The sequence below is a fragment of the Centropristis striata genome, chromosome 8, assembly GCF_030273125.1.
Source record: "Centropristis striata isolate RG_2023a ecotype Rhode Island chromosome 8, C.striata_1.0, whole genome shotgun sequence".
Classification (NCBI taxonomy): Eukaryota; Metazoa; Chordata; class Actinopteri; order Perciformes; family Serranidae; genus Centropristis; species Centropristis striata.
Window position 1 is genome coordinate 12,067,290 of NC_081524.1, and position 27,243 is coordinate 12,094,532.

Sequence of the window (27,243 nt, forward strand, 5' to 3'; positions counted from 1 at the left end):
TTTCTCTTCATCTCTGCCCATTCTTTCTCTCCCTTCTCTTCTCTTCACCTCTCTTGCTGGCTGAGACCTGTTCTGGTGCCCTGTGTGCCAGAGTGGAGCCGGCATGTAACATCCACACTCTGGCTGTTAAGCAGAGCTGTGGCAGGTGGGATTGTTGGACCCAGTCGGGCTCCCCCCCTTCACCCCCCCACCCCCCCCCCCACCCCCACCCCCCCTCTCTCACTCTCTCTCTCTCTCTTTCCCACTTGCTCCTCATCTCTCTGTTCGCTTTTATTCATTTCTGTGTATGGGCAAGGAGGGCTAACATGGACTCTTTGGGTCTTTTTATCCTTTTAATGCTTCTGTGTTTTCAGTGGACAACTGCCCCCGCTGCTGGTAAGGTCTTAATCAGCAAAATAATCAGCATCATGTGAGATTGTTTTGCTTTAATTTTGCAGTTGTAGGTTGTTTGTTGAGCGTTTCAGTGTGAGCTGTAGTAAAAACGATCCAGAAATAACACTTGGATTTAAGTATTATTTCAGCATGTGTTGTTTAAAATTGTACTGCAATGACGTTAGGAACAGCAGTGGCCGGAGTAAAAGTGATGAAACATAAAACATTATAGAGCTAAGTGAATATGTAATATGAGATATAAGATGTGAAGCATTTAATATGGCGAGGTTTGGTTGAAAATCCATATTTAGAACTGGCTTAAAATAAGTTTTCAAAGTTTTGCTCTTTTTCTCATTCTTTTTCAGATGAAGTTACCTGGACCTACACTGGTGAGTTCAAGTTCAAGTTTATTTGTAGAGCAAAATGTCATGCAAAGACTATTCAAACTGCAGCAGAGAGGGATAAAAAATACAACATGTGATAATAATATGGATCCAAATATAATATATTACTTGGGGCCAGACTATTGAGATCACTATACTTGTCAATTTTGTAATAAAAAGATAACCTTTAATTTATTTTGTCCAAATTCTCGATGATTTGTGGTAATATAGTCTGGTAATTACATAGACACAGGCAAGTTTACTGGAAATAAGTACAAGTACTTGAATGAAACTACTACTACACATGATGTTCAAGATGTATCTGTAGAACATTAAAAGTACCATAAAAGCTTCTGTAAGTTTGATAGGATTTGTGCTCGTCTCATATCTCCCCTCTCCCTCTGTTTTCCTCAACTTCTCTCTCTGTCTGTATTAGTTACAGTTCAACAAGCTGGCATGAGCACAGCAGTCACACAGAGATGATGAAGGGGTGGAGGGACATAGAGAGGAAGAAAGCAGGAAAAAGGCAGAGAGAGAGAGAGAGAGAGAGAGAGAGAGAGAGAGAGAGAGAGAGAGAGAGAGAGGCAGGCGGAGGGAGGCAGGTGCAGGAGGATGAGGGTGATGGACAGAGAGAGGGAGATGGGACGGGATGAAGCAAAAGCATACCAAATCGTGCCCTGTATTGTTGCAGCGCACAATAACTTATGTGTTTATTGTGTTGTGGACGCACACTGGCTGTCTATGCCGTGGACAATGACATTGTGGGAATGAATGGGGCACACAGACCACCACTCTCTGCATGTATTCAGGAGAACACACCGATGTACAGTACATACAGAAAACTGTGACTGGAGCACACTGGTATCTTTACATTGACCATTAAGGCATTATTATAATAGATGGGACGTGCATTGTGCAGAAAAATGTGGTGTAATCTTTAAGGCTGCACCCCCAGTCCATCAGTTTTCTGTTGAGAAATCATTATTTAAATGTTTTTTTTATGCTCAATGCACATCTCTGGTTAACAGATTTACAGTGGCACTTTTGCATAAAACTTTACAGATTGTTGATTAAATCGACTAATCAATTAACTGACAAAATATGAGTGCTTGAGTGTTTCTTTCATCGAAGTCAGCCCCATTAATGTCATTTATATCTTTATGTTATTTCAAAGGTTTGATGTCCCCTTCTTAGTTGATTTATTGGTTGTTTGGTCTCAGTCAACTATTCTCTTTAGCTGGTGAGTCATTTTTTGGTGCTCAGTAATTCACATCGCTGATAAACACAACATTCAAAGTGATGCCTTTGCAAGTTTCTTTGTGGATAAACTCGGTTTTACAGATCCGTCTGATTAAATCAAGTAGTTGTTGGATGACAAAACTGTTTGATTGTTAGTTGGCCTTCTTTTGCACAGGACAGACCTAATAATTAGTTGACAAATTGTGGCCCTAGTAATCTTAGCCTGGTAGTGAATATGTTTAATGATCTTTTATTTGCCTTTGTGTCACGATCTTTCAAAATAAAAGTCACAATGACTCATGCACAGTCTATACAGCACTTGAATGAGTGAGGATGTGTTTACGCGGCATGTTGTGTGACACGGCGTTGCATGATATGCATGATGCTGAGCTGTTTGCTGAAGTGGAAATTCAGTTTTTCTTATGCACACGAAAGAGCAGAAGTACACGGTTTCTTTCCACGAGGGACTGACAGTTACATAAAGTAATCGAGGAAAGTCAGCCTCACATTCCATCATTTCCTCATCATGCTCTGAGTGAGTGAGTCTGCGTGTGTGTCTTTGTCCCTGCATGTATTCGGGACAGGGATGGCATGCTAGCAGAGGTAGAGCGGGCTCAGGGGGTCAGAATTTTGGTTACCATGGAGGCCTCCATGGCGACCAGTGGTGGGGCCGCGGGACTCACTTTTGAAGTTGGGTTCGTGGTGTGGGGCTTTGCTGTGGAGAGTCGTGAGGGGCAGGGGGGGCAGGGAACAGATTAGAGGTGCAAGGTGGGGGTTGCAGGCAGTGAGAGAGCTGTGGGAGAGGAGTTATGGTATGTGTTTACATCACGTCCCTCCTTACATTGTGTGTGTGTGTGTGTGTGAAAGAGAGGGAGACTAATGACTGTGTCACAACATAACTATGATCCATAGCTTACAAACATACAGTACTTGTGGGTGCACTCTGGGGTTAATTCGGTCTTACATTTTTCTTGAGCTTTTTTACATAAACATACTAATTATTGACAATTTTTTGCAAAATCTGCCATCACAATGACAGGATACGTTTTTCTGTTTGCACACGAATGACACATTTTTTCTGTGGCGTCTGATTTCTAAAGCATTCCTCTGCTTGCAATTGAAATTCAGATTCTTTGACTCACATGTCACTCTCTTTTTCTTTCACCCTTTTCTCCAACTTTCTTTTATTATGCAATTGGGGAGACCAGTTTCTTCTTTTACTCAGTGAACCAGAGTCTGAATACCTCTCCATTCATTTAATTCAATATCTCTCTGTGCGTTTTATAGTTAAATTCTTCTGAGTTTTTCATGTTAATATTTGGTGTACTTTGACCTGTATCCAAGAATTTGAAATATAATATATTATTGTATAAGTATTCAGCATTCACATAAGCACGAAAGCTGTTATTAGCCACTGTGCAGTAGATGCTTACAGTAACCAAACTGTAGCCATTCAATCAGTTTATTGATTCATGTAAAAATGTATTAAAAAAAAACAAAACTGTCCGTTTTAACATTTTGTCATCTATAATTATGTTGTAGATTATTTTTCTAAAAGTGTGTATTTATTTTGTTTAATTTTTTACATTATTCTAATTTGTATTATTAATCAGGTTTTTAATTATTAATTTAATTTGTTGTTAAGGAATCAAAGTCATGATGTTACATTTCCTCCTGTGATTTTTAGCAGATTTTTTTAGTTTGAGAAACACGTAAAACTGCAATGGAAGGGTTAACCCTCTGTGTTCTGACCACAAACACATTTATAAAAATTCTGCTACTTTTATGTTTTTGCCTGCCATTTAAAGCATATCGTGTTATTGTGTAATAAGTCCATATTCCATGTTAAATCTTTACAAATCTGGCTATGAAATACAATAGTTCCCACAATAGTGTTAATTTGTTAAAAAAATAAATAATTGCACTGGTATGATGAAAAGGACACTAAATCTAAAAAATAATCTTTTTTAGTTGAAATAATTCTTATTTTCTTATCTCAAGAAAGGTTTAAAAATATTACATATTACTAAAAAAATGTTTGTGCAACCTGTGTGTAGATTTAGCAGATTTTCATATCACTAAATAGCATTTTTGTTCACAGTTATTCGCAACACTTTTAGTATCTATATCGTATAAGGTTATTTATTTATATAATATAACTGTAATCTTACTGAACATGTCAGGGCATCTGGATAATAATATCCAGATAATAATAATAATTAGAAAAGGTAATATAAGTGACATTCTGAATTGATTGATTCATCAGTAATTCAATCACCTGCTTTTGTTGTTGGCCAATCATGTTGTGCATGTCCCTTTGTTTGAATTAGATTTCAAACCCTGAACGGCATTCATTCAGTGCCACAAAGATTTCATCTGTGGTTAGAAATCTTTGAGACAGTATATGCGGTTATGAATACACACAATGCTCATGTGTTTTCTTATAACTGACAAATCGCATCACTGAAGAAAAACTGGCTAAATTCTAGCAAGAAAAGCTGTAACCAAGGTTAATGCTGGACTGTGGCATCTCTATTTCATCAAAAAAGTCCAAATGGTAAATCAGTCATTTCCGTCATGAAGGCGGTTTTGCCGATTTTCATGAGACTTGGTGGTAGGGTGTGATATGGGCAGAAGAAGAAGAAGCCATTTTGGAGCTGATATGAATCATAGGACAGATGCACATCTTATTTTCCTCTCTCATTTACACTGTGAAACAGGGCATTGCCTCAGTGGAAGTCGGCGTTCCCCGAGTGGCTCTCTAGTTCAACTCGGAGAGATTCAGCCATTAGAGAAAAAAAAAGAGCACTGCTAATACTTTTTAACTCAATATGCTTTGTGCATTTGTTTCCCCCCCCCCTTATTATTTATTTGTTTTATGTTTTAATTTCAGAGTTCACTGAGACATTACGTGTGACATTTTTACTATCAGTAATAATGGAGTTGTTCTCAAACTTATGACTGGAAGTGTGTTTTATTAAATTTTTCTACCACGAGGCTGAGAACCCAAAGAGAACAAAAATAATTGTCCTGTATAATTAGAGTCTGATCAATGGAGGCTTTTCACAGGACGGACTGGGAGTCAGTGGGCTGTGTGATTGGGTGACATCACTGTTCTGTCTTTTCTCTCTTTAAAGGTTTGGTGGGTCAGTCTGAGTGGCCGGACTATTTCCCTGAATGTGGCGGCACCTCTCAATCCCCCGTTGATGTGGTAACCACAAAGACTAAATATGACCCCAGTTTGATCGCTCTGACCCCACTGGGCTACAGCCAGCACGGCAACAAGCCCTTCACTCTGTACAACAACGGACACACGGGTAACTATGGCAGCCAGATCCTCATATGAACCACTCCCAGGTATCTGAGCAGCTCTATGCTCCACCTGTTTATACTGCAACCATCCTCAATCGTAACCTGGCAGCAAAACTCTCATTTATAAATTCAGGAGATTAGCTAGTATTATTATTTTTTAAAGAAACACTGCTCTTTCTTATCCTATCTCTGTGTTTGGTTCAGTTATCTTCCCCTGTCTGTTGAACTCAGAGAGAGAAATTGTTTTGCTCCTTTCTCCATCAGCGGTGATTGAGCTGCCAGACTGGATGGGACTAGGGGGGCTGCCGTGGCTCTTTACAGCTGTGCAAATGCACCTCCACTGGGGCAGCGGCGGCCCGAGTCACGGGGGCGCTGAACACACCATCAACGGACTGAGTGCAGATGCAGAGGTATGTTTGAAGCACACTATAAACAGTAGAATTCAATAGAAAATTTCATCAGAAACGTAAACAGTGTGTGCCTGAGTTTAACAACACTTCAATAATACTGTGTGCAATAGTGCTAATTTTACCAATATTATTGTGTGTGTATGTGTGTGTGTGTCATTGAGAGAGATAAAATACAGAATTATTATTATTATTATTTTTTTATGACACCGACAGTCGTGAATAAGATACAGTTAAACCTACTTTATGAACCTTTTCTGGAAAAAAAAAATCCACATATTTTACTACCTATTTAAATATAGTTACTTTGTGGGGCTTTTATTTTGAAAAGCAACCTTGTGCTGGGTGTCCTGTTAAGACACAGTTACCTCTCAGCCGTGTAACAATACAAGTTAAACATTGAATATGAAAACTAGCTAAAAGGCAACTGTGGATCAGCGTGGGTTTAAAAAAAAAAAAAAAGGAACAGGCCGTATTTCCAGGTTCCCAACTATAAATCTAAATTTGTTGTATGTAAACTGTCTTGCTAAACTACTGGCACTTTAGTACTTGTACTATGTAGATTAATAAAACGATTTTCACTTAAATACAATTTAGTGTTCAATGGATATTAAATTGTTTTTAATATATCTATATTATTGGGAGGCTTTGTGGTATTTGGCATTTATATGAAGGTATTACATGGGTTGTAACGTTTTCTTGTGTTCAATATTGCTTGGAAAGCATTTGAGGACCATTAACGAGTAGAAGACAGACACAAGTTACCCACTTAATTATTATTTCTGTTCAAGGTTTGTGAGGAATGACATCAGAACCAAAAAATGTTGCATGTGTCCCCAGTGTCCCCTAATGCACTTGGTTTTTGTCTTAAAACCTGGAGCCCCAATCTTTCTTGCTACTCTAAGTGTCTCTTCTCCGAAATAAAGAACATTTGAGCAACAGACAAGAATGTTTTGGGATAGATTGTTGTTGTTAAAAGAAAAGACAAAAAGCGTCTGAATAATGTTCAGGGAGGTGAGAAGCTGGAGAAAGAGTAAAGAAAGAGTGGAGTAAGGAGGGAAGGTAAACTGTCTCAGCACCACAGGTCCTCTCCATCTGTCCCTGTCCAGGTTTGCCAACACAAAGGTTTCTTCAGGGCTGAGCGGTTGGAGAGGAACAGGCGTGAGGGAATTTAAGCAGATTAAAAAGAAAACAAAAGTGGATGAAACAATAAGAAAATAATCACAAACAAAATGAAGGACAGGACAAATATAGGTTGAAAAAAAAGGAACTTGCCATGCATGGGTGGTCTTATTACATAATGAGACAATTAGGCTCTTTCTCAGTCACATCAGTCTCCTCATCGCTCTTTATTTTTCTTCGGTCATACTCTCAGAGGAAAACTGAGTTTGCACGCAGCTTTCCCTCTCCCAGTCTCTCCCCCGCTCTCTCTCTCTTCTTTTAACCCTCAGCGGTCACGAGGATAAACCAGGACAAACTCACAGTGTTCTTCTTCTCTCCAGCTACATGTGGTGCACTACAACTCTGAGCTCTACCCCAACTTGTCCGCAGCAATGACGCAGAGTGACGGCTTGGCTGTTTTAGGAATTCTCATTGTGGTAATAAAAGCAATGCAAATAAACAGCAGCACTGGTAGTATTTTGAGCAATGTCATGAATATTTTAGCCTGTGCTTTGGTTTTCTCAGACAGGTGAGGCGACCAACCCGGCATTTAACAACATCCTCAACTACCTGAGCCGCATCAGACATGCTGGTACGTCTGCTAGAAAAACACATATTTTGTTGTTTTGCACACACTGTCCTTACAGGTTCTCTCACTACTTAGTCCATTTCCAGTTTTATTAAATATAATCTATGATATAAAGCAAAACAAGAAGAGAAATGCACTGCTGCTAATATTGATATTAGGATCCACTAGTTGTATCTATAAAGCCTCACATGCTCCGTTTCTCCTCCTTCCACCCACTGGCAGATCAGAAGGTTTCCATCCCAGCCTTTGACGTCCAGTCGCTGCTCCCGAAGGATCTGGGACGTTACTATCGCTACAATGGCTCTCTGACAACACCGCCCTGCTACCAGAGTGTGATGTGGACACTGTTCAATGAGAGGGTTCAGATCTCAAAGGCACAGGTAAAGCTGAGACTCATCTGAAGTAGATCCTACAAGCTTTGACTTTTCATACAAGCTCCATTTTTGATCCGTGATGGGTCAAGTAATCGAACGCGCATTGGCTGCATGCAAATGTTGGTGTTGTCAAAATAAAGATAAACACTGTTTTGTATTGGCCCTCCACAGTCTACTGATGTGCATATTCTCATTCTCTGTGTACTCAAACATCTAACCAAAGCAAATGCAAGAAACTTTCATTTCGTGTTGATTTTGTGGACGAAAGCTGTAGTGTTTCCAGGTGAACCTTTACTGCACAATACAGAGTATAGTTTTGCTGATAATACTTACATACTTAAGAAAGGTTTTAAACGTAGGACTCTTCTTATGGAGTATTTTCACAGTCAGTTATTAGTAATACTGAATCTATCTTCCACTGCATTATACACTTTTAGTGGCTCAGTACTCAATTAGAAATGGAAAGTAAAGTAAGTAAACACCATTTGCTCATAATGCAGGAATGTTGTGCCAAAAAACAATAACTTTAGTGCAGATAATTCACAAATCAAGCACTCTTTCCTCACAGCAATAAGGTCGCTGGTTTGAATCTGGCCTGCAGCTCTTCTGTGTAGAGTTTGCATGTTCTCCCCATGTCAGCGTGGGTTCTCTCCAGGTACTCCAGCTTCCTCCCACAGTCCAAAAACATGCAGCTTGGGTTTAATTGGTGACTCTAAATTGCCTGTGTATCCCGCCTCTGCCTAATGTCAGCTGGGATCGGCTCCAGCCCCCCGCGACCCGAGTGCGGACAAGCGGTTAAGGATTATGAATGAATGAAGGAATTCACCAATTAATTTACATTGGCATGACTTGACATTTGCCCACTGAATCGAATGACCCACTGACTTTTACTGTGTTTGAACTACTGATACATTTTGACTGTTGCACTTACTTTTTGTTTTAAGTTTAGTGCCTCAGGGCCGTAACTGTTAATTCCATCTCTCTCCTCTTCACCTGTCCACTCAGCTGCTGAGGCTGGAGACGATACTTTACTCCAGTAAAGCTGAAGATCCAATCAGGACGCTGCTGCAGGACAACTACCGTGCAACACATCCACTCAACCACAGGGTCGTCTTCGCCTCCTTTAGTGCAGGTAAGACAGATATAAGAAGAGCTAATTCATCATTATGTTGACTGCTGACATGAAAAATAAGCACATGCTGCTACCTGAAAAGATTTTTCAAATATAGCCTGATTAGTGTAATCAGAGTTTTTGTTTTTCAGATTTAACAATTGTGAAGTTGCAAAAAGGTCACAACTCCAGTGTTTTAGCCAAACACCACTACAATGCTGGACTGTAATGCCAGAATACTACTTTCTAATGCAATACACAATAACAAGCTAGTGGGTGGCCATGTGGACCAAAGCTAGCAATTAGCACAATCCATGCTGAGAATGAAAAGTGGAATGTGGAGAGAAATGTGGGAATATTAAGGATTACCGGTGACTTTGTCTGAGAGAAAGAGCCTTTGGACGGCAGGAAAAGAGAGAGAGAGAGACGCGAGGGGGAGCAGTGTTTGTTTGCGAGCTGATTAGAGAAAAAGGATTTGCAAAAACTAAACAGTGACTGCATTGTTATCACGAGAGTCTAACTGAGAAAAAAGGGAGTGGAAAAAGACACAGAGAGAAGTGAAAGAGGGAGACAGAGTGGTAGACAAAGACAAAGGAGAAAGAATTTGTGTAAAGTGCTCATTGTAGTGAGTGACTGAACTGGAAGGCCTGTGGTATCAGCACTGCTGTCAAAGGCAGCAACTCTGACTAGACATAACATTTTCAGACAGCTGAACAGCAGATTCTGCTGAGACAGACCAACAAATAAATGTGTATGAACTAAAAATACACTCTGAGTTTTCTAATGATTTATTCAACCTTTTGTTGTTGTAGAATCAGGGAAGGAGCTCTCTTCTGGTAAGACCACATGTGATTTTCCTGCACTTTTTTTGTGTGCAAAAAACAAAGTATCGGGCCTGCTGATAATCACACAACACTTTAAATACTTCAATAGCTGTGTTTTTTTCTCCTACAGGTGAAGTCACAGCTATAGTAATAGGAGTGATGTGTGGCTGCGTAGGTCTGGCAGTAATTATTCGCTTCATCGTGAAGACGATACGGTAAGGAACATTTCTGTTTCTGTTCGTTTCAATGGCAGCAGCTGACAGACGCTGGCCACCAGTCTGTTGTTGTTCTGGCTGAACTGGGCGATCAGCAGAAACCGTGGGAGCTGTCACTGTGAAAGTATTCTGTCTCTGTTTCATTCTTTCACCTTCTATCTCTTGGCAGATTTTTTACACTCCTCCACCATGAATCAGTCGTGGTAAACAGGTGGTTTACCTGATCTCAGTACTGACAAGGATGCACAACTTGCACTGACAGTGTGACTACTTCTTCTTGAGCTTGACAGATATCCAAAAGCGCAGATCTTGGATCAATACCATGATAAACAAAGGGTTATTGAAATACACCGGGAATATAATACAGCATTTATAATCCACATAGAACACCATTAAAATAAATTAAAAGTGTCCACACTGCAGGGACATTTGAGATTTTGATGAAATCCTGATATAAATTAGTCTGGTCTAGTCTAGTCCTGATATAAATGAGTCTGACCAACACTGGCTGCTGATGTTACTGGATGGTTTTGGCTTATCATAGATATATTGGTATTGGCATTTAAACTAAACAAAAATATGGATACAAAACTTATGTTTTCGCTCTCACTTTTCATGAGTTGAAATTAAAAATCTAAGAAGTTTTCTATGCACACAGAAGGCTGATTGCTCTCAAATTTCCCATTTTTGGTCACAAATGTGTTAACATCTGTGTTAGTTAGTTTGTTAGTGAGCAAATAATCCATCCACCTGACAGGTGTGGCATATGAATGGCCAAATGCTTACCTTCAGTGACTTATCTTCACAGATGAATCCCATGTGACCAAAAGATGCTAAATCTACAGCCCCAGTCGTGTAAAAAACAAAGCTCAGAGTGCCTCATAAATGTCTGTCTGTTTCAGGATAAAACTGCACATTTTAGAGTTACTTTTCATTTCTCTGCGTGTGATACCTACATATAATGATCTCTTTAGCATGTGAATGAGACACAGGGGGTTTCCTCTTGACTGTAATATAAACCTATCTGCTACATTATTCTACACTTTTGGAAAATGACATAAAACAAGTAGAGAGAAGCTCCGCTCAGGGCAGGAGGTTGGGGAGGAGGATGGGTCAGACTAACGGCAGACTTTGACCCAGGAGACAGGTGTTTGTTGTTAAACCAATAGTCAATTATTTATTACCATTATAACATTTATTCATTATTTATTAACCCTCTAGAGTCCATGAAAGCACTGGCACATTACTTCTTCATAACGTGAAGACATAAAAATGAAGCAACGTCGAGCCTTGCCATCAGCTTCCCTCTAAAATTCTGGCTTGAAACTCCATGCCAGATTTTTTGGGATTATATTCGGCCAACCTGTATTAATATTTGCAACATTTAAAATTCTGTGTATTGAAATATACTTTTCAAGATCAGATTTTATGTTTTCCTTTGTTTCTTTTGGGTTGAACATTTTTATCAAGTAAGTCAAAGTTAAAAATTAATTATCAGGACATATAGGTGAGGTAACGCTGAAAAAACTGATACCAACATGGCATGGTAAAGATTTTTAACAGATTTATTTTTAAAGGACATAATAGCCCAAGATTCCAGAGGGTTAACAGTTACTGGGAGTCAATGTGCAAAACTGCATTCGGTAGTAAAGATCGAAAGGTCTTTTTTTATTTTTAGACTTTTGTAACAGAAAAAAACAGACTTAACATAGATTAAACAGTAGAGTGAAAGTAGTTTTAACCCGTCCTATAAATCCAGGGGTTTATGTTGAAAAGCCACTATGTTTGTAACTAGTGGAAGGTGACAAATTGGCTCAAACTGGAACCGAAGCAAACTGAAGGGGCTCTGTGTGCATCAGTTTTGCTTTCGATCTATTATTTGAACTTCTTTATATTTTTGTTCAGTTTATTTGAGCCAGTAAGTAAAAAGAAATGCCAAACATATATTTGATGTAATACAGAAACAGTGTTTGCACCTACAAGTTTAACCTATAATCTGTGTTCAGTTATTCGATAAATATACATTTATAATAAACTGATATGAACTTTGGGTCAAGGAACCTTTTCAAGCATCAAAAAGACACAAGTGAGTACAACAGTGTAGACACAATCACTTGATACGTCCTGATTCAAAACACCATCAGTCTTCCTTCAAAAACAGTCTAACAAAGTTATAAAAAATTGGCCTTGAGCCAGTGTTGGTTGAACTCTAAAGGAAATGTCAGTAAATGTATAATCCTCTTTGTGAGGTTTCACCATAAAAGTAACAACCACCAAAGATCAGCGCCGAGGATAATCTGATTGTCTGACCTCTGCTGCAATAACACGGCTGTTTCTCAATATTTTCTGTCGTAATCACCACTGGTCAATGGAAGTCTGCGGTGGCTCCCACCAGCCTTTAACCTTTCTGCTGCTTTGATCAAGGGTTCCCAAAGTCCCCATTATGCCCCACAAAACACTATGTGTTTTCTCAGTCTTAACGACCAAAATATGAAAATTTGATGTGTATTGGGGAGATTGGGGAGAGTGAGACCTCTGATCAAGGATCCAAGCTACAAATAAGATTAAAGTAAAAAAATCATACCCCTCATCCTCATCAAAGAACCTTCAGAGGACCCCTTTGGGAACCACTGGCTAATAATGTCAATCAGCCGTGTGCAATTACTTTAAAATGTCACTTTCAATCCTTCAATCTAATGAGAGCGGAGGAACGAGAGGGAGTGAGTTTTGCACACGGCCTCTGAAATGTTAAATCAAAGATTTTCTCTCTGCTTTCGGTCATGTGATTGTGTCTTTTGATCTGTGACAGCTCTACCTCTAGCTGGGACGTCCTACCCAGTAACCGGCCTGCTCCCATGTCAAGGTCAACGTTCAAAATTATAACCTCTGACCTCCAATCCTTAACTTCTAAGAGTTAGATTCCTGACCACATCTCTTTGCTTTAACCACCCATTTATAGTGACTCTTCCTCTTCTTTAACACCTCTCGTTAGAGTTTTAGTGCTGAAAAAAATCCCACGTCTGCGAGGAAATTGTGTTATGAACTTCCAGGAGAGCCTTCAGGATTTCTGAAGAAGAACAAGAATTTAATCCTGAAGTTTCAGGTGTGAACGTTTTGTCAGCTGACCATTTGTGCAGTGCTCCTGCAGAGTAAAGTCTCCAACGTTGAATGGATGCAAAGGTTGGCTCTGTCACAGCTGAAACATGAAAAACCTCAAAACTCTGTTGGAAAAGCCTCTACTTTTTTTTCTTCAGTGGACATTCATGCTGCACCGGAGACTTGATGCAGCCACATCCAGTAGACATCCAAGTTAACTATTGATAGGAGTTACGACCTCTTTTTATTTTATTTTTTATTTTTTTTAAAGGAGGGTGGCTACTAGGTTTCTCTGCAAAATAATCACTGAGATAATGATACAGTAAAATCTGAATCTGATTCGAACTTCAAATGTGTGTGTGTGTGTGTGTGTGTGTGTGTGTGTGTGTGTGTGTGTGTGTGTGTGTGTGTGTGTGTGTGCGCATGGTATAAAAACCTTAAATAATGTGAAAACACCAAACATACAGATGTGACTTCCTGGTAACTGATAAGTTACACTGTTATTACAGGACATAAACATGCAAATTATTTATAAATTATTGTTATTATTATTATTATTTATTTTATAAAAAGTGGGAAGTTCAAGAATGACTATCCCAGTTTTACAGCAAAAATAGCACATTACTAATGAAATAGTATGGTTAATAAATAATTCCACAACTCTAAACAGGCACGTTTATTTTTTTATTTATTTTTTATAAAAATTATTTTTCCTTGATTTAAATATGGCTGTGAGCAAAACATAGTCGCACCATGTTTTAATGTTCGTACCAAAGTGAGATGTTTCTGGATGGTAAGTTATAAGATCATCCTATTATCATGTCTAGTAAAACACAAAAAGAAAGATCCTTTGACGGTAGTTGGCTCATATTGTTCACTTAAAGGAGCCGACTCACTCATAGCTGACACATCACTAACACATTTCTTCCCTCTTTGCCCATGAAACATCACCCATTTCTACTTATTCATCCACTTTATTATCATATAACATATCTCAGTCTTGGAGGACTAAAATCATCTCCTGTTAGACTTCAACTGAACAACATTTAGGTCTCCACTTTAGTCCACTACAGCCCTGAGCTCATCCACCAGCTTTCATGTATTTTTTAACAAATGAGGCCCTCTGCTGGACAAAATAACTACACTGACAGCGTCCTTGCAGCAGATGTTCGACTCAGTGGAATTGACTTTTCCCTTTCATGTTTCAGGATGAAGGAGCCAGAGAAAGCAAAAGAGAAAAAGCAGGACATGGCTCTGAACTCGACCTCTGAGGCAGAAAAGAAAGAAGAACCGTCACCGTCTCCTCAGACTGAACCCTGACAGTCCAGACACTGTTTCCACTGATCCACGTCTCATCGGAAGACAAACATTTTTCACTCATCGGTTACTAAAGGCAAAAGGAGAAAACTTTTACACAGTAAACTGGACAAATCACCTGCTGCCCTGATCACTTCAACTATTTTCCTTTCCACCCAAACTCAGTTGGCAGTCTTGGTGTCAGACATTTCTTTCAGTTTGCACGGGAAGCTCTTGGTCTAAATACATCAGTTTGCTGCCTCTGATTTGTATGTTTGCTCTTGCAATGGCTGGTACGCATGATTGATCCATGTAAATACTGTATACATATATATTCTTGTTGTTTTTTTTTGTTTCACGTTTGGCCGTTACTTCATCTTCCTGCCTTGACACACGCCCCACTGTATGACATGTAATGTAATAATAGACTTGAATTGAAATGAAATATTTACCTGTGAATTCATACGCAATGTAATATTTTTTTTGTTTCCCATCGGACTTGAGCATTGAAACACAGGAGGTCCTATCAAATAAAAATCTATGATGGAGGTTTTAAGGGATTTAAAGTGCCACATATAGGCTGCAGCTGTCCAAACCATACGCAATTTAGTGCATTATATTGTAAATAGATGAGTTATTATATTTATGTACGTCTTCATTCTGTTGGAAAAAGTGATTTCAGTGCCATATATCAACTCTATCTGACTGATTTTTTTTCTGTAAACAACTCGTCAACATGGGCACCTCATTAAAATACTTGAATGGCAACAACACCTGATTTGATTTCTTTACTGTGTGCTTCAGATATGAATGATCTGAGGCAAAGTAGTCAATTCTGGATAAAAACTTTAAGGAAAGAGACTACAAGCAAAACATTGTTTCTGTGTTGCTTCTATACCAGGTCTTTTTTCAGACGAGTTGATAGAAAACATCCGAAACATACATGTTTATTTTACTACAATTGTCAAATCTCTATTTCGTCTGTAGATTTCTACTAAACCCACTAAAAGGGAGCATTAGATAATGTCCAATTAAAGTTAGAAGTTTTTTTTTATTTTGCACAATAATAAGACAAAAAGAAAAAGAAATAACAACAAAAGAAAGGTGCAAAGTAGCGTGAGAAACCCAAAAGGGCTTATACAGGGCCTTTACCTATATTCAAATTCACATGTTGAATTAAAAACAAGTAACTATGAAATAGAAAAAAATAATAATTACCATAAAAATAAATGCAGAATTATAATAATATTAAAAATTAAAAAATGGACCAAGGGTAGAACGATAGTGAGATGGGTGAAACCTTGTCAATTGTCTAGTATTTTATTATGTAATTGTGAGTTGACATGGGAATATTCACTGAAAGCTTTAGGAATGGCATTTGAAATATACATATACTTAAAGATAAAAATGCATATTTGGTGTACATTGATCTGAAAAATTGTCATTATCTTGAGTTTTTGGAAAAGGGGAGCAGAAGGATCTAGTCGTTTTGAAAATGAATCAGTTGCATATTTAAACATAAAATGTCAGTAATCTTGTAATAAAAAATATAAAACAGTTCAAATCAAATCAACTGGGGAAGTTTCAGTGTGATATCTGTTAGTTTAAATTTATGCCCTTTTCACCTGAAGCATTTTAGTACAGTTTCATTCCAATTTAAATACAGAGGGGTTTGTTCATATATCATTCATAGCCTGATTTATATCACAATCATTCCTAAAAACATGCAAATAATGCAAATAAGCACATATTCAACGCCTCTTTTGCTTATTTACAATAACATTTTAGGAAACTTGTTAAACTAAAATAGAATTTTCTTCATGTAAGTAACCAATTTTCAAAGTTTTATGGTGATATCTATTCATTATTTACATTTTTTACCCTGTTGATTTGGCTTTAGATTAATGATTCCAAGTTGATTGTGATTGGACATGAAACAGCGAGTCTTTGACTGATTCTTTCTTCATACCAGATTTAATTCATGAGTCGGAATAGAAAATAAGTAAACAAAGTAAGAGTAAAATACCTTTTACTTCATACAATGTAGACAAATCCCCCCTTACAGTATGTCCAAACAGAATGAATTATAGTGAACTCCACTGAATTTAACACAAATTGGGATTTTATGCATCCCTTTGTGATTCCTAACTGCTGTACAGGTCGACAAACTATCACAGGGCTGACACACACAGAGACAGACAACCATTCACACTCTCATTCACTCCTACGGACAATTTAGAATCACCATTTAACTGCATGTCTTTGGACTGTGGGAGGAAAGGACACAGAGAAAACCCATGCTGACACAGGGAGAACAGGATTTGAAGCCGGATTCGAACCTGCGACCCTCTTGATGTGAAGTGAAAGTGCTAATCACTACACGTGTAGCCCAGGATTCATCTACAGGTGCATCTCAATCAATTAGAATATCATGGAAAAGTACATTTCCAGTAGTTCATGTCAAATAGCCCCAACCAAGTATTGAGTGCATGTAGATCTATATGGACTTTTCAGAGGCCAACATTTCCATATTAAACATACTTTTTAAAATTGGTCTTTTGTTATATAAAAAATGTTTTAAGACACTGAATTTTAGGTCTTCATTAAATGTAAGCCATAATCATTATAATTAGAAGAAATTAAATAAATTAAGACATGAAATGTTTCATTCTGTGTGTAATGGATCAATATAATGTGTTATTTACACTTTTTGAATTGAATTACTGACATAAACTGTTCTATGATATTCAAATTTATTGAGATGCACCTGTATATTGAATTAAACTAAGCATAATTTGTATTTCTAATCTAAATGATCTCTAACATACATTTCTGCAATTTTCTTCTTACTTATCAGCTGACCTAAACAATAATATGTAATAAACAATATGCAACGGTCAGACTGTCTGTGTTCATGTGTTTTTCTCCTTCATTATCTCCTCTGAGTTGCCGTATGAGACTCCTCTCTCCACCTGACAGAGGCCAACCCTCCTCCCTGAGAGCCAGCTGACTTCACTGACAGCTACATGCCCCACCTGGCCTCCCACCTGGATACCCGGGTCAGCCATAACTGTAAAACCACACAGGAGACTCACCTCAAACTGCTGCAGATCTCTCCCGTCCACCCTCTGTCTGGCTGAGACAAACAAAGTGGAGGAAAATAGAGACAGAAGAGTGATATTTATTAAACAGATGATACAAACCTTGGCAGTTTTAGGACTTTACATCAAGTATATGATTTAATATTAAGTTTAAAAGCAAAAATAGTTAATTACGCTTCAATTTGAATGCAGAAACCAGTTGCTCTTTGTCATTCTCATTTAGTAAAAGTCCTATTTTAACCTTCAATATGTGACTCAAGGCATAACCTAATTAATTTAATTGTGCAGACTGTGGGGACATAAAACAAAAGCCTTTCATCATTTGTCCCAGAATTGTGATTGACTTATCAAAATTAGAATAAATCTTTAATATAAGGGTTTAAGAAATACTAAATTAGGTCAGGCGATTAACTGCATATTAAAAGAAAAAGAAAAAAACAGGCCAACAGCAATAAGAGACACTGAAGTGTGTAATTATGTTTTATATTGTTATTTCTCTATGCTTGTTAATTTATATATACATTGAGGACAGTGGTACATTTTTTTGGACAAATATAATGATAACAATAAACATAGGTCACAAGAGTTTAATTTAAGAGCTGATATCTAGCTATTTTCCATGGTTTTCTTAATAATAACCAAAATCATTATCAAGAAAACCATGGAAAAAGGCTAGATATGAGCTTGTCCAAACAAATGTACCTTTAGTTGTACCAGGCATTAAAAATGAAGAAACTGAAGAAAACAAGGGTGGTCTAATATTTTTCCATGACTGTATATAAAAAAAGATCATTCTCACTGTACTGCACTTTCAAAATGAAAAAAAATAATTGTGCACAAAAATGAGAAATGTCATTGTCGTACAAAAATAATTGTTATTGTTGGTAAGTCTCATTGTTTCAATCAAATTTATTTGTATCTTCTAAATATACTTAATTGAGTTTTTTAAATAAGATAAAATAAAGGTTTTGAATGCTTAAATATCATCTTTGCCGTTTTTTAATGTGCCCCTCTGATCACTGATCACTGATCACTTGCCCTCACAGTAAAACTGGTCTAGATTAATGGTAAGAGACAAGACTTCTGGTTGTTTTTATGGTATCACTTCTACTCCAAAAGACTGCTTGTTTCACCCTAAACCCTGAAAAAAAGTTTAAAAGTAAAGAATTGAAAAACAAATAGCAAGGGCAAAGCTAAAGGCAGTACACACACACAAACACACACACTGAGGCATCCAAAAATAGCTCACAGGACCATAAAGAGTTATTTGTGGCTGTAACTGGATCACGTCTCCCCATGCTCTAAAGCACAGCCGTGTGGACAAATTAAGGTAACACACACAGTTTAAGCCCCTCCCTTTCATACAGGAAGTGAAATAGTGGAACCGCAACTGAAGTACAGAGCATAAAGTTCAAACATCTGTGGCTTTCTGGTCACTCTTAGCTCACGGACGCCACCACTGCTGCCAAAAAAAGGTAGGAAAGTTCTCTCCTCAGGCAGCTGTTCTCTACATCCTCTCCTGGTTTCATGTGTAAAAGCAGAAAGACAGACTGTGTCAAAGCTGTGGCTTTGTCAGATTCTACTGCGCACACTGATTACTCTAAAACGTGTCTCTTGTTTAGTAGAACAGAAAAGGTAAAATTACCAGGTGATGACAGAGTTGTAAAAGCTGTGAAGTGTTTTTTTCTGACTGTTCTAACTTTGTTGTGTTTCACCCTAGGACTGCTGGGTAATGGCTGCTCTCAAGGTTTTTCTCACTCTTTCCGTCTGTCTCCTGCTGGCTCATCAAACGTCTGCCAGATCCGACGCTCCCTGCCAGCGCTCCACATATTACAAAGGCTACAAAAACTTCATTGAGCGCCACGTTCGTGCTGGTATTCCCAACTCTCTTAACCAGAATGAATGGGAGAAGTACATCAGGAATCACGGCGGCTGTAGCAGACCCACCCAGTCCTTCCTCCCCGAAAGCGATCTGGACCGGGTGAATGCAGTGTGCAGCACCAAGGGAGGGGTGGTGTACAAGGACAACCTGTGCATCAGCCGGGATTCTTTCAAATTTGTCACAGTGAGGAGTGAACCGGGGACATGTGGCATCAGGAGTGTCACACAGGAAACCAAACATCTGATCCTGGCCTGTGAGGAGCTCAACAATCAGTGCCTGCCGGTCCATTTCGAAGGAAACCCGACTAATGCAAAGCCAAATAACAACGCCAGAGGCTGCCAGGAGCAGCCGAGACCTGGCGGTGATGCACCCAGCTCCTTTAAAATGTCATGGCTCTGGTTGCTTGCTGCACTTCTTGTGATTATTTATGGCTATCAACATTAATTGATGATCTACAACAATCTTCTGAACACTTCTGTCATTTGGAAAGTGTTTTAAAACAGTGTTTTATATTAATCTGAAACCAACCAGTGTTTTGGAAGAATTTCAATTTTGTTTAAATGTATTTTTTGTACCACTATTATATGCTTGTGCCTGTGTATCTGTAAGTTTATGTCTCTGAAGAACAATAAGACGATTGGTGTTCAAAATATTTTAATTTAGTTAGTGCATGGATTGCACAGAATTTCGGTGTTGTGTGTGTTTCATATGAAAAAGCCATAACTGAAGATGATGTAAAAATGGATTAAGCTGCATTTCACAAAGGTATTTCTGATCTTCTAAACAGAAGATTTGGAATTAATTTCAAGTATTTTCCACATCAGGTTCTTTTCAATCAACGTTAGACTTAATCTGTCTGACAATTATGATTCCAGTGGTTTGCTGGTTTCACAGTATAGCATGGTATGAAAACTGTCCATGGAAGTGTAACTATATATAGTATTGAATTTTAAAATAAATTTATTTTCAAAAGGGACAATTTTTGCACATTTTTCAAGTTTTAACTATAATAAAGTGTTTATTCAACCAATTAAAAACCTGTTTTCATTTCTTAAAGAGTTGTCGTAACTGATAATAAATATACTAATTGTATAATATGGTGATATTTCATGAGACATCATCTCATGAAAATATAATATTGTCTCAACTCTAGTGATATGTGCAGATTTTTGTACAAATGTTGGCTTCCTCTCTGGATTGTAAATGCATGTACAGAAACTCACAGCTCACATGAGCAGCTTGTTCAGTTACGGGTGGTGCTGAGTCACAAGTGTAGTCATCCAAAGAAACAAAAGAAACAAAGAAACTGACAAACTTGGCATGCTGCACCATATTTAGTTAAGATTTCGGTTAAGAAGATAAGATAAGAAGTGATTAAATGTTGGGAGTTGACTGCAAGTTAAAGGGACAGTTCACCCCAAAATCAAAAATACATATCTTCTCTTCTTCTTGTAGTGCTATTTATCATTGTTTTAGTTTGAGATGTTGAGTGTTGGGGATATCGGCCGTAGAGAACAGAGGTGGGACCAAGTCATTGTTTTGCAAGTCACAAGTAAGTCTCAAGTCTTTACCCTCAAGTCCCGGGTCAAGTCCCAAGTCAAGAAAGTCAAGTCCCAAGTCCTACAGTTTGAGTTTCAAGTCCTTTTACAAAAGAGTAATACTATTTACACGGATCATGTATGCTTTTAAAATCTGCATTTATGTATCAAAACTTTTTTTGCAAGAACATTCTTCAAACACATTTGAAAAAAAAAGTGCATAACAAGAGCATATTGCACTACAACTAGTTCCTCAGCAGTTTCTGTCCTGTCTTGTCTCATCTCAATCTTTGGTTTTGGGGAAAGCAGCAAGTCTTTTTCAAGTCAAAAGGCTCAAGTCCAAGTGAATTCACAAGTCACAAGTTACAAAGTCCAAGTCGAGTTGCATGTCTCTTTATCTGGCATTGTCAAGTCGAGTCAAAAGTCATTAAATTCATGACTCGAGTCTGACTCGAGTCCACACCTCTGGATGAGACATCTGCCTTCCCTTGAATATAATAGAAACTAGATGGTGTAGAAGTGCAAAAAGATTATGAACAATCAAATCAAGCCGCTAGCTTTTGTTATCAGCCTGATACGTATTACTCAGAAGGTTACTAGGGTGAGCCGTTTTTACTGCAGGTCATCTGGATGATAAAGTGGAGAATGCCACTGAAGTGTGACTTTACTACGGGCTGATCACACACACACTTTCACATGCACAACCTTTAACTTGTGCAGGCAAGCAGCTCCTCTTCAAAAACTGTGATTGCAACATGAATGCAACAAGGGTCACAGCTGGGACACCACTGGATAAAATGCAGCAAATGTTGCATTTAGTACTTCCGTGTGGAGGCATAAAAACATTAAATACAGTCATGGAAAAAAATATTAGACCACCCTTGATTTCCCCTTGCTTTCTTGTTCATTTAAATACCTGATACAACTAAAGGTACATTTGTTTGGACAAATATGATGATAACAACAAAAATAGCTCATAAGTTTAATTTAAGAGCTGATATCTAGTAATTTCCAATGGTTTCTTGATGATGATTTTACTTATCATCAAGAAAACCATGGAAAATGGCTAGATATCAGCTCTTAAATTAAACTGAGCTATTTTTGTTGTTAGCATCATATTTGTCCAAACAAATGTATCTTTAGTTGTACGAGGCATAAAAATGAACAAGAAATTGAAGGAAAAAAATGGTCTTATAATTTTTCCATGACTGTAGATGGACGTAGATGTACAACTTGAAGGAATAATTACTTTCATTGACAATAACTCTTTTGATAGTATGAAAACAGTGAGAAATGCCCATCTTTATTCAAAGTGGGGTCTTTAAAACGTTTTCTCAAGGTAAGAGAACAAGTTTTGATTTCAGTTAAACGTTTGTCCCTTCAACTGCATATGAAGTTGAAATTCAGGCAGAAACTCAATTAATCTTTCTTTGATTTCTACCCACGCGGTCAAAATGTAGATCTTCATATATTCTGCCATGATGACAGTAACAGTAGCTTTTCGGGCAGCTGAAGTTGTATGGAAGATGAGATGATAAGACTATTTCACACACTCCATAAATCAGCCTCAACATGCTCTCCTCATGCTGAGACTCTGGGCGCACAGATGGTGGCAGCATTGCACAATTTTAAGAGGTCGGAGAAAAAGAGTCAATTTGTTTTTTACAAATTTGAACACGTAAACAGTGTTTTCAGATTTGTGCTTTGTGAACTGTGAATGTAGGCTGACATTGGTCAGGTTGGTTTTTAAATTTTTTTTATATCAGCTGTTCCTCCCAATTAGAAATTCCCAACATCTGAGCACACAAATCAACCAGCTACATCTCAGATGGATATTTTCCATCACTGTCTTTGTTTTTCCACACATATTCTTCAATTTCTACCCATTACAGAGGCCTAAAACCTGACTTTTGATCCTTCAAAGTTTTACCTCCTATAACTCTGGATTAACCTGCAGATGGAAATTAAATTGATTACACACAGATGTATTTGACAAAATGCATCATGTAAGCAGAATATTTACTGAAGAAACGAAGCCTTGTAGATTCAACTTTTTTTTTTGAGCGATATAAAAAGAGAATGATTTAAAAAAAAAGGAAATAAATGTGAAAAAAGAGGGGAATAAATTGAAAACTAAATACAAAAAAAGAAACAAATTGGAAATATGAAGATATAGAAGAAATAGAATAAAGAAATAAAAAATACTATTGCTTTTGCTATCATTTATCTGTTTTGAATTGAATAAATAAATACCAAAATAAATGAATACATAAGTGTCAAAATAAAGGAAAATGCTTTCATTTTTTCTTTGTGACATTGTTGTCTTTATATCCATCTATTTATTATTTTTATTCATTGCGCTTCACATATCCACATATATTGTCATATTACTTTACACACTTGTTCTTTCTTCCAGCACTCCTATGGCACTTTTATGACTTTTTACTTCCTTTTCAATTTTTATTTATCATTTGAGTTTGGTGATACAGTCATGGAAAAAAAATATTAGACAACCATTGTTTTCTTCAATTTCTTGTTCATTTAATACCTGGTACAACTGAAGGTACATTTGTTTGGGAAAAAATAATGATAACAACAAAAATAGCTCATACGAGTTTAATTTAAGAGCTGATATCTAGCCTTTTTCCATGGTTTTCTTGATAATGATTTTGGTTATTATGAATAAAAACATGGAAAATGGCTAGATTTCCATGACTGTAGATCAGTAGGCCTTTTAATCAGTCCACCTGGTAGTGAAGTTTAAGAGCTCCCTCTGCTGGACCACAAAACAAACTACTTTAAATTCCCTGCTGTGCTTATACACTGAACATTTTCAAACAGGTCATCCTAAACCCCTAAAAAGTCCTGAAACAACTGGAGGTGGTCGCTATGCAGTTCTAACAGTAACATTTCTCTACGGAGCACCAATAGATAAGAATGCTCCACCTGCCACGTGGAAATAACTCCACACAGTCTGATCATTTAAAATGTTTTTTGTAAAAAGGTACGCAGTTGCAGCAAAAAAGAGTTTGTTTTGGTGGACAGTGAAGCTGGTAGTAGAGCTCACAGATGATCCCTTCGGAAAGACACGCAGCCTTGATCTCGTAAAATCCCTAAAACTTTCCATTCTGCCCCAGAGCATCATTTTACACCCTTCCCCTTTCTCTGTAGTTAACTTCTATAATTGAGTGCTTTGTGATTCTGTTGCAGAGGCAGAAAGACAGTGTTCTTTAGTTTATAATTTAGCTTTCGTTTTTTCCCCCCCATCCTTTAATCGCACAGGCTCATGGCAAAATCACATGATCAGGTAGGCATTACAGGAGGACGCACTTAAACTCATGTTATTTTTCTGTTTCCTGCCCAGAGCCACCAAAAGTTTGACATGTCTGCTGAGAATTACAGTGTTAAAAACAATAAAACACATAAATATGCCACCAGCTCGTCAGGTCATTCTGCAGACTTTAAGGACCCACACTGGTCACGTACAGTAACAGTGACCAGAGGTTGACCTCCAGTGAAAAATTCAACTATAGTCATTCCTAATCAGTGACATCACACACACACACACACACACACACACACACACACACAAAGCTGCATATAGTCATATGTGCACACCATCAGACACACACACACACACACACACACACAATCATGGTTGAGGAAAAAGCAAAAGCGAACAACAATCGTTGACTGGGGTCAAAGAGGAAAGGCAACGGGAGAATAAAAGAATGAGTGCAGAGTGAGAGGCGGTGTGAGGGTGGAGGGGCTCGAAGAAGGAGGGGTAAAAAAAAAAAAAGCAGGGCTGCACTTTTATTGAACTTTTTGGGTGATTTCAGGAAAAACAAAACACATGGACATAAAATAAAGTGAAAAGCAACAAGAGTATGGGAACCAGCGCTTGTTTTTCTTCTCGGCTTTCCCTCATCCCACCTCCACTCTCGTCCACTTTGACTCACTGTACTTCACACGACCGTCCTCATGAGCATCTCCATCTACTTCACTTCCTTTCTTTACATATTTGACCTCCCTCTCCTCAACCCTTCCCCTTCTGTTGTCCTCTATCTTCCTGTTGAGCGTAAAGCAATTTAGCATCATTCAGCCAAATACAATGCTGTTTTACAGTGCTGTAGCACCTCTGAGGGGCTCGTTAAAGTCTAGGTGGCAGCCACAGAGGGGACAAACTGCAAAAACAGAAGGGAAGTTTGTGTTTAAAAGATCATGCACAAAATAAAATAAGCTCTTCCTAATCTAACCTCCCTCTGCTCTCGCTCTCAATGTCCCTCCGTCCAGACCAACTCATAACAAATGAGCGCGATAATTAGAACCACAAAGACCCGAGGGGGAGGGAAGAGAGATTTTAGGAGTTGAGGGGGGGCTGAAGGACAAAAGGAATAGAGTGTGAGTAATACAGGCGTCTGGGTGCAACTGCCCAGGCATCTGGAGGTTTAGTCTCATGTACACAAGGAGACTCAGCTTGACTCATAAAAACACAACCACACACACACACACACACACTGATGCCGTAAATATAAGAATTCCTGCGAACAGTGATGTGATGTGTGTGTGGGCAGGATTTTTAGCAATGATTTGTGTCAGACACTTTGATTCCCGCAAGATCTAAATTTACAAGAGAAGAAGAATAAATGAGTAACAAATGTCTGGTAGAGGAAGATTTCAACACACACAAAGCATGCACAAGCACACACACACACACACACACACACACACACACACACACATTTCTGTAGACAAAGCTGCATTTACAGAATTCACACAAAGCAGTGAAACAAGGAACTTTTAACCCCTTTTTTTGGCAAAGCAGTGATAACACACATGACATGCACAGAGACACACTCTTACATGTGCACACTTTTTTAGTCTCCATTCTCTTTCTCAGTTCCTCTTTCCTTATCTTTTTCCACACAGCTCTTTGGCCTCCCTCACTCTCTGCCCCTCATTTCCATGAATTTAGTTAAATGCTGCCATCTCCTCTGCTCTAATCAAACCCACATGGTTTTGGTGGGTCAGCATGCCAGCAGCCCGCAGCGCCGCACACACTCTTGGCTGTGAATGTGTGTGTGTGTTACTGTGGCTGTTTGTTGTGTACAACTGGTATTGTGCAAGTCATACAGAGCAGTTGCTCACAAACTTTTGGGCTTGTGACCCCTTTAAATTAAACTGTGTATCTCTTGCTCTACATGTCTGTGACCTGTGGGTGATCTCTGCATGTTCGATGATCATTTCTGGAGGCCGGACAGAGGCAGAATTGTGCAGTATTTCACAAGGAAAGAGCAAAGATTAAAGAAAAGGACCCCACTTTGTGTCACAGACACATTTTTGTTTCTTTCCTGTCCAGTTAATCTTCTCTCGACCTTTTAGATTTATCGTACGACCCCTTGGGGAGGCCCTAACCCCCCACTGACACAGAAGTAGATCATAGGAGAAAGATACTGTAATTCATGGCACTTTTGTCTGCATGCATGTGCACATCTTGCAAAGTAGCTTCCTCTAAAGGGTAAAGGCCAGTGATAATGACTTCCAGGAGCTGGCGGCGTGGAAGGTCAAGTTCACATCTGGGATTACCAGGGTTACAGGGGTGAGCCGTTTTTACTGGAGGTCATCTGGATGATAAAGTGGAGAATGCCACTGAAGTGTGACTTTACTACGGGCTGATCACACACACACTTTCACATGCACAACCTTTAACTTGTGCAGGCAAGCAGCTCCTCTTCAAAAACTGCGATTGCAACATGAATGCAACAAGGGTCACAGCTGGGACACCACTGGATAAAATGCAGCAAATGTTGCATTTAGTGTCATACTGTGCATGTAGCTTCACATTCCACACACAGATAAGCTCTCTGTGGGACGGTAAACGGTCAGACAGTCCTGATGTTCCACAGGTACGGTTCAAATCTGTGTCATTTGAATGAGGAGAGGAAATAGGAAACAATAAGCAGCACAAGAGGAAGTGATAGTGGAGATATGGCACAGTTCACACTGGGGAGAGCACTGGTGCAAAGTTCAGCCTGATTTGAATGAGACGGAGTAAAACCAAAAAGAGACAGAGTGGTAAAATAAGGTTATTATGCTCTAGGCACTTCTGCAACTGTTTATCATTTATCCTTTGAGACATTTGTGTGACATTTTGTCACAACTTAGAGCTTGAATTCTTGAATTATGGTGAGTTATGGTCACAGTGACCTTGACCTTTAACCTCAAAAAATGTAATCAGTTCATCCTTGAGTCTAAGTGGATGTTTTAGCTGAATTTTTAAGATATTCCCTCAAGTGTTTTTCTGAGATTTTACGTTTAACGAGAATGAGTTGGACGTATGGAA

General features: G+C 38.4%; 2 protein-coding genes across 4 annotated transcripts; both read left to right on the top strand.

Annotated features, from left to right (window-relative positions):
• Nucleotides 1-258: 258 nt before the first annotated feature.
• On the top strand, nucleotides 259-15,150 carry ca14 (carbonic anhydrase XIV). Of its 3 annotated transcripts, XM_059340089.1 has the most exons (13): nucleotides 259-375; nucleotides 738-761; nucleotides 5,132-5,311; nucleotides 5,571-5,716; nucleotides 7,216-7,311; nucleotides 7,400-7,466; nucleotides 7,686-7,843; nucleotides 8,843-8,969; nucleotides 9,761-9,784; nucleotides 9,903-9,987; nucleotides 10,157-10,198; nucleotides 12,797-12,850; nucleotides 14,292-15,150. In XM_059340089.1, exons 1-13 carry the CDS (start codon nucleotides 306-308, stop codon nucleotides 14,401-14,403), a joined length of 1,185 nt encoding a protein of 394 aa, XP_059196072.1. In that variant the 5' UTR covers nucleotides 259-305; the 3' UTR covers nucleotides 14,404-15,150. The 3 variants fall into 3 exon arrangements, with proteins under 3 accessions (XP_059196072.1, XP_059196073.1, XP_059196074.1); XM_059340090.1 differs by lacking the exon at nucleotides 10,157-10,198 and having other exon boundaries at nucleotides 7,379-7,466; XM_059340091.1 differs by lacking the exon at nucleotides 10,157-10,198.
• Nucleotides 15,151-18,837: 3,687 nt separating this feature from the next.
• Nucleotides 18,838-20,399, top strand: LOC131976895 (uncharacterized). Its single transcript, XM_059340116.1, has 2 exons — nucleotides 18,838-18,955; nucleotides 19,201-20,399. Exon 2 carries the CDS (start codon nucleotides 19,213-19,215, stop codon nucleotides 19,804-19,806), a length of 594 nt encoding a protein of 197 aa, XP_059196099.1. The 5' UTR covers nucleotides 18,838-18,955; nucleotides 19,201-19,212; the 3' UTR covers nucleotides 19,807-20,399.
• The last annotated feature ends 6,844 nt before the right edge of the window (nucleotides 20,400-27,243 follow it).